Source organism: Mangifera indica, chromosome 20 (genome assembly GCF_011075055.1).
Source record: "Mangifera indica cultivar Alphonso chromosome 20, CATAS_Mindica_2.1, whole genome shotgun sequence".
Taxonomy (NCBI): domain Eukaryota; kingdom Viridiplantae; phylum Streptophyta; class Magnoliopsida; order Sapindales; family Anacardiaceae; genus Mangifera; species Mangifera indica.
The window spans coordinates 926,924-939,003 of NC_058156.1; the positions used below are offsets into that span (position 1 = coordinate 926,924).

General features: G+C 33.4%; 2 protein-coding genes across 2 annotated transcripts; one reads left to right on the plus strand and one right to left on the minus strand.

Moving 5' to 3' along the window:
• Positions 1-3,020: 3,020 nt before the first annotated feature.
• LOC123204033 (CMP-sialic acid transporter 1-like) lies at positions 3,021-7,186 on the minus strand. Its single transcript, XM_044620568.1, has 8 exons — positions 6,999-7,186; positions 5,914-5,997; positions 5,541-5,752; positions 5,285-5,363; positions 4,869-5,038; positions 4,095-4,281; positions 3,704-3,781; positions 3,021-3,591 (listed from the first exon to the last, which is right to left on the minus strand). Exons 1-8 carry the CDS (start codon positions 7,047-7,049, stop codon positions 3,448-3,450), a joined length of 1,005 nt encoding a protein of 334 aa, XP_044476503.1. The 5' UTR covers positions 7,050-7,186; the 3' UTR covers positions 3,021-3,447.
• A 1,329-nt stretch (positions 7,187-8,515) lies between these two features.
• LOC123204410 (serine/threonine-protein kinase MARK2-like) lies at positions 8,516-12,077 on the plus strand. The gene is made up of 3 exons (XM_044621038.1): positions 8,516-8,865; positions 9,094-11,502; positions 11,592-12,077. The coding sequence occupies exons 2-3, from the start codon at positions 9,261-9,263 to the stop codon at positions 11,879-11,881; spliced, it is 2,532 nt and encodes an 843-aa protein (XP_044476973.1). The 5' UTR covers positions 8,516-8,865; positions 9,094-9,260; the 3' UTR covers positions 11,882-12,077.
• Positions 12,078-12,080: the final 3 nt, after the last annotated feature.

Below are 12,080 nucleotides of genomic sequence, written 5' to 3' on the forward strand. Positions count from 1 at the left end.
ACGACAAAAGATTCAAACGATGGATCCAGATGAAACTCTTCATTTAAACTCAGATGATGGATCCAGACGCTTGTCTGAATCCTTGGGTGGGAATAAGTCTTTTGGCCAAATTCATATATATGTGTATATATATGTACACACACACACAGAGGTACGAATAGGTAGACTTTTTTGTATACATATGTACATTTCGGTGCCAAACCAGAGGCACTCAAACAGCCGAGAAATTTGCAGTGATTTGAACAGTGTTAATCATACCGGTCAGGCCAAAGGAAGGCTCCCATGGCGAACTTCCTCTTCTGGGTGACGTCTCCCATAAAGGACAGCCCATATTCGTTCAAAAGACAGTCTAGTTTCCACTCAGGCATCGTTTCATAATCGCTCTTCTTGTACCTTGGATACTGCAGTGGCATCTGAAAGCTGCAGCAATTCGATGAGTTTTTGCTGCTGTTGCCTGCGCCTGCCCCTACGTGGCTTTGATTTTGCTGTCCATTGCCCCTCAGCCCGTGTATGTTGTAGGCGCCGTTGTGAGAACAAGCTCCGCTCATGCTTATTAACGACGTTGCTTAATTTCTCCACTATCTTTGAAGAAATTAAATTGCAGAACTTAGCCTTTTATAGACATGTCTCGGATAAATGGGCAAAACAAAGAAATGTGTAGAAGATTTTGATAGATACTTATTAGTCTTATCATGGTACCGATGTTTGCTACGTGGCTATTAAATATATACATACATATACTGGTGTTTGCTACGTGGCTATTTTATATATGTATATACATGTATGTATGCATGTATACCCAGTTTGAATCTATGGTTCAATTTGAATAATCTTATTTCAAGATAAAGTTTTGGTTTGGCAGCTTGATTTAATATCAGTTTAGTTTATTTATTTATTCGACGATATTGTTTATTTCATAGACTATATTACTCATTTTTCTTTTAATATTATTCACTCTAATAATAACCTTAAAAAATATTGAATATCAGTTTAAACGAGGTTTAAGTTCAAATTGGATAATATAAATTCGATTTAAGTTTAAATCAATTTTAAGTTTAACTCAATAAAAATAATAGAAACCATTTTTTGAGCTAGATTCGAGCTATACTAAACTTAAATAAAACTTAATTTGAATTAACTCAAATCCACAAAAAAACTATTTGAGATTAACAAAATGATATTCAAATTAGATTTGCAAACAACTTAGATTTGGATTGATATAAACCATATTCAATTCGAGTATCTTGAAAAACTCAAACTCAACTGTTTTTCTCGTATAAATAACTCAATTATTAATTGAAATTCAATTTAAGATCAGTTTATCTATTTATTCGATGATATTGTTTATTTCATGGACTATATTACTCACTTTTCGTTTGATATTATTCACTCCAATAATAACCCTTGAAAAATACTGAATATCAGTTTGAACAAGGTTTAAGTTCAAATTGGGTAATATAAATTCAATTTAAATTCAAATCAATTTTAAGCTTAACTTAATAAAAATATAAACGATCTTTTAAGTTAGATTCGATCTATATTAAACTTAAATAAAACCCAATTTGAATTAACTTAAATCCACAAAAAACTTATTTGAGATTAACAAACTGATATTCAAATTAATTTTACAAACAACTTAGATTTGGATTGATATAAACCACATTCAATTCGAATATCTCGAAAAACTCAAAGTCAACTGTTTTTCTCATAAAAATAAACTCAATTATTGACCCAAATTCAATCCATTCTATCCAGACTAGAAATCAAAGTCAAGTAAATAAGCACCACCTAACTTCATCTCGTATATGATTGAAGACAATTTCTATTAGATTTTTTTTTTCTACTTTATAATAAATAATAATAAAGTATTTCATTATGTTATATAAAATTTAACTAATAATTTCCATTCATGTTAAGCCTCTAGTACTTTTCAGACTGATGCCTGATCCATTCTGAAATATAAAGGGCCCCCGACAACTTGTAATTGTATGCATCATTTTACACGAAATAATTCAATATAAAAGGTAACATACTTTGTTATAGTGTTAGATCTGAATCGAATTGATTCAAATTTGAAAACAAATTCGATTTAATTTAAATTCGTTTAATTTGAAATTAAACAAATTTTGAGTTAAAAGATTTAAATTACTTTAAAATCAAACTAAATTCAAGTTAAAGAGAGTTTAATTTAATTTAGTTTGCTAACTAAGTATAAGACTTGATTCGATTTGAATTTGATTCATAATTCGATTCAAACTATATTAAATAATTGTTAAGTCATGTCATTTTTATCAATGAATCATGAATTTGAAATATGAATATAAACCACAAATTCTACTCATAAATTTAAACTAAATTCAAATCAAATCATTTTCATTCAAACTGAACTTAAATCTGTTTAATGTTGACTTGATAAGCTCAAACTAAATAATTTTTTATTCAAACCAAATTTAAACCAAAGAGTATTCGTGCTTAGCTCAATTTATATTCACCCCTATTTTTATTATTCACAAACAACTTTCTCACCGATACCAAAACAATGAAAAAGTAAGAAACTTGCTTGTCTATGGCACATGGGAGTTCTAGTTATTTCTCGAACAAAGCCAACAGTCCAAGGCAGAACCTCCATTCAGAGAGGTCAAAGACGATAGACTTCCTTATATAGACAAAACAGTGTATTATTAACCAAATAATTTCCTATCTGTGGTGGTTTATGCAAATAATTTACATTTTCCAATCTTGCATTTATAATGGGTATTAATCTAGTTATAAAACTATATATATCCCCTTATTATATATAATTTATATACACAGATGATGTATCATCATATGATTGAATAATTTTAAATTAAAGATAAAATAACATCCAATCATATAATGATATATAATCTATATACACAAATTATGTATTAAAATTAAATACACATAACATTGCTCTTACTCAAGAGTTTGCGAAACTGTAACAACTGTGGGAGATGCTGTACAAAAAGATTACGTATGTGATTAGAAGCCAAAAGATGTTTCCATGATAAATTTCAGTACTTTCTTTCATTGGTCTGAAAAAGGTTTCACAAATGTATTTGATTTCGAACAAGTATAAAGATGTTTCCATGTAATCACTCTCTTGGAAAGCAACCGCTGATTGCAGCGTGATGGTTTTTCCAATACAAGTTATACTACATGCACTAACAATAGGTGTAAACGTGAATATAAACACAAATGTGTTATTATGTGATAGGTGTTATCTTATCATTAATTCAAAACCGTCATATCACATGATAACACATCAATGTTTGTACCTATATTTGCATCTATTTCTAGTGCACGAAGTATTATTATACAAGTTTATATCATCCTCTGTAATTTTAAATCATTGTACTTAAGCCAATTATACTTGTATTGTACTTTCTCTACCTTGCTTAGGATTTCCCTCATCTCCATGAAAAATTAGGCATCTGTTCTTCGATGGACAGTAATTTCCCTTAGGTTGTCCGGAACTGCTTTCACAGTTGAAGGTACATCTACAAGCATGCTTGGAGGAGCAAAATACATGTGCAGAGACATCATGCAAATAATAATGCCCAAGAAAAGCTGCAGCATTCCCAAAAAAAGAAAAAAAAGATCACCAGTTATCAAAACAAATTGCTAATGACAAAGAGGGAAGACTTGCAGAATGGCGAAAAGACCGGGCATGAAGACCTGCCTGTAATGTAGGCATAAAATTGAAAAGGTATATAGATGAAAGCATTGTTAGCAGCATTGCCATTGAGGTGGAATAAACCTGAAAGATACATAGATCAATGTCAAATGAAACAAGAAATTCTTGAGTGCATGGACATTTAGAAGTGAAGATCTAATGTTAAACAAACAAAAGTCTCCTCCGCAGGTGAAGTCATTTGCGAGGCTGGCTAAAGGACAGAGCTATGAAATTTTCCTTGAGGAAAAAGCCTAACTTCTTTAGTTTGAATATATAATCAAAGCTCAATTCTGAGTTTCAACTCACCATAGCAATCACCCAACACTGAAATTTTCATGTCCAGGCAATTCATATGCTGATGAAAATCATGGATATTCCAAAAGAAAGTTAACATTACCTTTACAATATTGTCAGCATACTTCATCAACCATGACACCAACAATCCGGTGGATCCAAGGTTCAAAACAACCATCCAAGTTATAATACTATATCCATTAAAAAGGCGTTGCCACCAAGGTCCCTTTTCAAACCCTCCTCTGAAGTCATCCATTAGAAGCCGGAACATATTAAAAATAGAACCAAACCTGAAAGAAGCAACAATGCCCATACATCACCATTGTAATGAACTAAATTTTGACAGAGAAGATATATAATATAATCAACATAAATTTAAGCACCTATCCCAAAATAAAGATAAGAGTAATACTACAAATACCAACATTCTCTTACTAACATGTAAAAAAAATCTAATGTGTCATTATATGATTGGGTAATCTAATTATTTGTTTTATCTATCTCTATTCAAAACCATTTAACCACATAATGACACATCAATTTATCTGTATATGTTAATAAGAGAATGTTTATGTATGAAGTATTATTCTAAAGATATTCATGCATCCCACATGTCCCACAGGAGTTTTGAGAAGCTGCTAAAAGAGTCAGCTAATAATTATTCATCAATTCTATACAAGATCTTAAAAAGAGAAGGCAAATAGATTTTCACTAGCAAAAAATTGCTAAATAACAAAAGCACAACAGGCCTACAATCTTTGTGATTATAACAATGAAAAACAACTAGGCGGGATTTGACAATATCCAATCATAATGAATCAGGATAGTAAATAATTGATAATATACAGAAAAATCAAGACAGTGTGGAGATACCTACGTATACAATTGTACATTCTGCCAATACAAGCTATCATTATTCTTCTTCATCAGAAACTCTGTATAAACACCTGCTAATGCTGATAGGCAAGCAGACAGGATACCCAACATATACCCTTGGATTGGTGCTGAAAATAAAGAATCGCATGAAGCTTCTCCACAACCTTTAACCTATTATATAGCAAAGTACACCTAATCATAAAGCCATATGAAAGCAATAGCAACAATATCAAAGTTCTTTGGTTAAGTCCATATAGTAACAGTAGAAGGAGAAAGATGAATCAGAAATTCTTCGTAGTGTTTCACTCAGTTAATTTTTAACCACAACTACAAGACAAAAGCAATGTACTGGAATAGAATAGACATAGGCATCAACAAAAAGGCAACACAGAATATAGAACTGTTTAAAAATATCACCTGGCTTGTGGTTGTTCCAACAGCTAATAGCACAATAGCCATCCATTGGAGATTAGAGAGTTTTCTCCTCAAGAATACCCTAAATTAAAAAAAAAAAAAAAATCTTATCACTTTAACAACAATGACTCTTAATTAATTTCAATCTAAATAGCAGTGAAAAAGTCTGAAATCAAAAGAATTAATATTAAAAAAAGAGCATGGAGCCATTAAAGAAGGCTTTAATATTTTTAAGACATTGAAAAGTCAAAGTATCAACCTGAATAATATGCCAGTCGTGACAATCTTCAGATTACCCATGATCTGATAAGTGGAAGTGTCAACATAAGTCAGTGTAGCAAACTGAACATTATTGTGAATCAGATATATGATAGATGGAATGGGAAACAAGCGGACACTTTTCCAGTCTGTTGTCATCCTTGGAGAAGATGTCTGGATCTCTCTCCAAAGAAGAAAACTAGAAACCACCAACTGCAGGAAAATGGTAAAAGAATAAATATTAAATTTGTCAGCAACTATTAAACATAAAAACACATAAGACTTCAGAATGTCAATCATTTTGGTGGGGGTCAATCTATAAGGAAAATTGACAAATTTCAACATGCCAGGCAAAGTCATTGAGTGAGAAATACCTTGAAAACTTCAGCAAGAAATGGAACAGTAGCATAATCATACTTATACCCTCCATGACTTTGAGAGAGAGTTGTCAAAATTCCCTACACAGTACATAAGACAGGTGAATTTCCAAATTTCCAACGGTTAAAAATTACAAGTTTAGATCTAAAAATCAATGCTGCCAACTTCAACCAAACTATTATTCCTCCATATCATCAACCATCCTTGAAGGAAATCTAGACAAAGAACTATGATTTTTCCTTTCGAGGAAAAAAAAAAAAAAGGCCCCAACAATGCATGCTGGGCACAATCTTAGTACTGATTTCTCTGAAAAGCTTATCTGTAGAGAGGAATATTAAAGAATGGAAGAGAAAAATTATGACACAATAAAGTAAAAGAAATACTTCAGGTTTACAATTATACATATGTAATAGATTGCTAAATTTTTTGCAATGTGTGCCAATTTTTTTAAATGTTTTCCCATTGCCGGGAGCGAGTTTTCATCTCATAACATGACAAATAAGAAAGAATTATTTCTATCCCGTTCCCCCTCTTACTCTCCAATTTTCCCCTTCTCCAGAGTTTATTTCTTATATATATCTGTTAAAGAAGTTAAAAAACACAAAAGGCTCAGACCCAAACTCACACAAAGCAAATGTACAACAAACAGTATACAAGTTTCCTTTCCCACCTTAATTACTCAATAATATCAGCCACACTTTCAGGAAACAAAGTTCAACCCACAACTCCTTCAATCAACAACACAATTCAGGTAACTCTTGCACAAGCTAATTCACCACAAAACAATAAATAAAAACTAATTCCAAATGATCAAATCAATAAGCTGAGAAAACAAATAAATAAAAGCTGTATCATAATTAGTGACAGCAACATTAAAGACTGAGACTTAACAGCGACATTGACAAATAAGATTTGCTTTCAGATCAAGCAAACACATTCAGTATCCATATCTAGTAATCCTCGGATTTTAAACTTGAAAGAAAAGGAAAAAACTGGCGGAAATGAAAGAGATCCAATGCGTATGTTAAAAAACAAAACGTGAAAAGATTGATGTAGAAGAAAGCAGTTTTTAGAATCGAACCTGAGAACTAGTAAGAATAGTGAGAAGAGTCGCGACGAAGTACCACTGCATCGTTTTTCACCACAGTCAACAATCAGGCTTCCATTTGATAGCACTCGCTTAGCCTTCGGAGTCACTGACGGTGTGTTGCTGGTGCGGGTTTTATTTTATTTTTCTGTAACTTTGGAATAATGGTCCTGGAAGACGGGTGGGCCATTTCAGCTTGGCTTAAACATAATATCGGCTCAATCTAGGTATATTAATTAAGATTTGATTCAATTCGGGGCAAGGTCGAATACGACCATTGAGATCAACTGCTTTTTTTTTTTTTTTTTTAAACGAGGATTCTGTCCATATTTTTTGGACCGATGAAATCAAAATATAATAATTGAACTTATAATTATTATACTAGATAAATTAAAATTTTATAAATATGATAAAAATTTAAACCCAAATCTTACTCTTGTAAGTTATAATGTTTCATTAGTTTTGATTGATAAGATTTATGAAAAAAATTAACTTATGATCCAATCTAAATAAGCTCGAACTTGATTAGTTTTATAAAAACGAATCAAATTTTTAATTTAAACTCAATTTAGTTTGCAACATAGATACAATCCAACCCTAGTTGTTTGTTAATAAAATTTATCATTACTAATTGATGTACGTTATTTAGAGTCTTACATAAAATATGCTATAATAATGAAATTGAGGATCCATTATGGAATCCCGCTATCCGTTATGCTAATAAATAATTAGATATGGAGATATCCATTATGTCATTATTTTGAAAAATATTATAGACATCATTAGAAATTTAAAATTTTTCATATACACTTTTATAATATCATCATTTTCTTTAAAAAATGTATTAATTTGTATCGATAATATATATCGTATTATATAATATATATATTATATCATATTAATTCGAAATACTTTATAATATGTATTATTTTATATATGTATTGTATTATATTGTAAAATGTTAAAAATTATGTTTCTCTTACCCTCTTTTAACAATTTTGAAAGAAAAAAGTTATTTAAAATTCAAATTCATAATAATTTGAGATTAATAAGATATGAAATTATTCTTTTTTGTAGATAAATGATTAAGATAATGTTAATCATCAATTGTACTATCTAAGCCGAGAGATGTCTATTCGTAAGCCGAGGATCAGGTTATCACTTATGTAGATGATCCATTTTCAGATAGATATTCCATGGGAAGAATCTTGTTATAACAAAAAACTAGTAACTTGAATTTGGTTTGTAGGCTGACATGCATAATTAACATGACAGGCTGATCAGTTAAATCGCATTTGTTTGACACGTCACACAGTATAGCGTTAACCTTGATACCAAACAGACCCCACACAGATTCCGTTTCTGGCATCACGTAACACCGTTCGTGAGCATCAAACAGTTGCATGCCCAGGTAATCTCGATGCCGCCACGTGTCTCAACTAGGTCTGTTGCCCAGCTTAATAAGAAACAGAACAAGCAGGCCACATTTAGTATTGTAATTGTATAAAAAATGTCATATACGAATTTAATTTAAAAGTGTTCCACTTGTACATAAGCCGGCAAAGTTGCCATCTCAGAATGTATCTAAAGAAACGACGTCGTTTTTCTTTTGAATTAGAGGTTACGCCAAAGAAACCGGACTGGTTCAACGGCCATGGCTGAGACCAATTCCAGTTTCTTATTGTATTCTTCTTCGATTGACAAAAGCTGGCAAAAAAACAAAAGAATGGTTGAACATCTTCACAACACAACGCACTCATTCAAAGTTAGTTACAGAGAATCTAACACCAGATGTCCTTGTGCTTTCTGTCCAACTTAATTTCCTTGTTCCAAATTCCAGTTCTTGATTTATCATTAACAGGTTAGTGTTTTTTTATTTGTCAATCTTGTTGATTCATTGTTTCTTGTTCTTTGATACGAAATAGAGACAGGGTTGTTCCTCTTCATCGATCAGATTTGTTAAATTAAAAAAAAATTAACTTCTCTGTTGTTCTGTTATATCTGGATGAAAAAATATGTTGCATGATGTTATGAAGCTGTGAATTTTGTTAAATGAAACAAATATTGATGATATACCAAATTTTTTTAGATCTTTTATCGAAGGAAAATCGATTGAAGGAAAGTTCTTACGCCAGTTGAAGTACAAGAAGAACTATCTGGAGGTAAGGTGCAGAAGATTGAAGACTGAGGCTTTTGCTGCAGCTGTTGAGGTTTTCTGGGTATCCCTGTTGAGAATTAATCTTTCCAGGGCTTCTTATGGAACAATTCAGGCAGGTTGGAGAGGTTATAGGAAGCTTGAATGCTCTAATGGTGTTGAAAGAGGACATCCGAATCAATAAACGGCAGTGCTGTTTACTTCTAGACATGTTCAATTTAGCCTTCTCTACCATTGCAGAGGGCATCAAGCTTTTCCTGAAATCAGAAGAGAAAAACACCAAGTGGAGAGCTCTTGAACAGCCCTTGAGAGAGCTTCATAAGGTGATTAAAGAAGGAGAACTCTATGTCAGACAATGCTTGGATGACAAAGACTGGTGGGGCAAAGCCATTACTCTTCATCAGAACAGAGATTGCGTTGAATTTCATATTCACAATTTGCTGTGCTACTTCCCCGCTGTGATTGAGGCCATTGAAGCAGCCGGTGAAATTTCAGGGCTTGACCCAGATGAAATGCAAAGAAGGAGAGTGGCACTTGCAAGAAAATATGACAGGGAATGGAATGACCCGAAACTTTTCCATTTGAAATTCGGGAAGGAATATTTGATCCCTCGAGAAATTTGCAGTCGTTTTGAAAGTTCCTGGAAAGAAGATAGATGGCTTCTTATTGAAGAACTCAAGCAGAAGAGAAGATTGGGATCTGTTGTTTTAACAAAGAATGAGCAGCGGCTTGTAGACATGCTACTCAAGAAACTAGATGAACCAGAGGATTGTAAAGGGCAACTCTTTCCTACTTCAACTTTGTTAGGAGGGAAGGATTACCAAGTAAGAAGGCGGATAGGTGGAGGAGGCCAGTATAAGGAAATTATATGGTTGGGGAATGGTTTTGCCATAAGGCAATTTTATGGTGAGATTGATGAATCATTAAATTCTGAAATTGCTAATCTTCTCTCAATATCCCACCCCAACATTGTGCAGTATCTTTGTGGGTTTTATGATGAAGAGAAGAAAGAAATTGTTCTTGTTATGGAGTTGCTTAGCAAGGATCTATGCTTGTACATGAGGGAAACTTTTGGCTCAAAGAGGCGAAGTTCATTTTCCCTTCCTATTGTGGTTGATCTTATGCTTCAGATTGCAAGAGGTATGGAGTTTCTTCATTCACAAAGGATTTATCATGGTGAATTAAATCCTTCAAAAATTTTCCTCAAACCAAGGATTTCAACGGAAGGCTATTTTCATGTAAAAGTTTCTGGTTTTGGTTTGCCTTCTGTTAAAAGTTATGCATCTCAACGCTCAGTCCCACCGCCACTGTCAAACCAACATGTAGCAGACCCTTGTATTTGGTTCGCCCCTGAAGTTCTAGCTGAGCAAGAGGAGGGAGGTACCTTGATTTATAAGTATTCAGAGAAGGCAGATGTTTATAGTTTTGGAATGCTTTGTTTTGAGCTTTTAACCGGGAAAGTTCCTTTTGAAGATGGACATCTTCAAGGAGACAAAATGGTAAGAAATATAAGAGCAGGAGAAAGGCCACTTTTCCCATCAGGTTATCCAAAATATATTGTCAACCTAACCAAAAAATGTTGGCATCCAACTCCTTCTCAGCGCCCAAGTTTCTCATCGATTTGTCGAATTTTACGTTACATCAAGAAGTCCCTTGTGATGAACCCAGAACATGCTCAGTCTGAGTTTCAATCCCCACTTGCAGATTATTATGACATAGAGGCAGGATTTTTGAGGAAGTTTGTGTTGGAGAGGAGTTATGATGAGATATCTATCACACAAATCCCATTTCAATTGTTTTCTTATAGGATATCAGAAAAAGAGAAGGCTATTTTGAACAATAAAGATACGCATTTAGAATTAGGTAGTGATGCAGTCTCAATCTGCAAAGATCGTTGTGCTTCTGTAGATGCAATTATGTTAGCAAATGAAATGGCTTCTGATGTGAAGTCAGTCTGCTTTGATATGAGATCTGTTTACACAGAGATTCCGGGCAAAAATGTTTCTCAATTTGATACGAGGTCAGTTCATTCTGAGGCTCCAAGGAAGAAAATTTCTAGTTCTGAATTTAGGCCATTTTCTCCTGAGTTTCCATCCAAGAATGCTTCAAGATGGATTGCAAGCAGGGCTCTGGCAAATAACTTTCCTAGTCCTGATACCAAGTCAGTTGATTCCAAGACAACAGAAAAGACCGTTTCGGGTCCTGAAACGAAGTCAGGTACTTTCAACGCTCAGGACAAGAAAATTTCGAGTTCTGATACAAAGTCAGCTTGTTCCAGGAAGATGGAAAATCAAGTTAAAGTGGTCAAGAAAGCCACATATATAAAAGTAAAAAAATCTGCAGGTGGATTCTCTTGTTAAATTCGGAAGAGTTGCTTTCCCAGTACATTCTTGAAAGCTGTTGAACCAAGTTCTGTTAATTTGATGGTGCAGGCACAGGGGTACCAAAAGCACAACCAGCAAGACCGAATGTGAAAGCACAAACACAAAAAGAATCACCAGCAGAAACGCAGTCACCAAAACCATCACCGATGCAATCACCCAGATCAACAACGTCAACAACAACACCACGATCAACAACATCATTGACAAAAAAGTGGTCACCAAGGTCACCATTTATAGCAGGAGGGTGTAGTTTTAAGATAGGCCAAGAGATCAAGAGTCCTTTAAGCACCAGAACATGGAGATCATTGGCTAATTCCTCCAAGTCTTCCACAGCATAGTCCTTGGCCTTGCATGTAAATTTTGTAAACAATGTAGAAATTCGCTGCATACCAGGTATGGCCTTCTGTTCTACACCTCCTAAATACTTGGTCGTTCGAGAATTAGAGAGGTAGAAGCAATGTAACTTTGTCATCGGTATGCATACTTGTAATTTTACCCCATTTTTTCTATGATAGTCTCTATTGTTTACATTGAGCC

What these genes read in the sequence shown, in the direction of transcription:
- LOC123204033 (XM_044620568.1), bottom strand. Translation starts at nt 7,049, where the DNA reads ATGCAGTGGTACTTCGTCGCGACTCTTCTCACTATTCTTACTAGTTCT. An exon ending in CTATTCTTACTAGTTCTCAG is followed by an intron (nt 5,998 to 6,998) that starts GTTCGATTCTAA and finishes TGTACTGTGTAG; the next exon opens with GGAATTTTGACAACTCTCTC. An exon ending in CAGAATGTACAATTGTATAC is followed by an intron (nt 4,282 to 4,868) that starts GTAGGTATCTCC and finishes TGCTTCTTTCAG; the next exon opens with GTTTGGTTCTATTTTTAATA.
- LOC123204410 (XM_044621038.1), top strand. Translation starts at nt 9,261, where the DNA reads ATGGAACAATTCAGGCAGGTTGGAGAGGTTATAGGAAGCTTGAATGCT. An exon ending in AAAAGTAAAAAAATCTGCAG is followed by an intron (nt 11,503 to 11,591) that starts GTGGATTCTCTT and finishes TTGATGGTGCAG; the next exon opens with GCACAGGGGTACCAAAAGCA.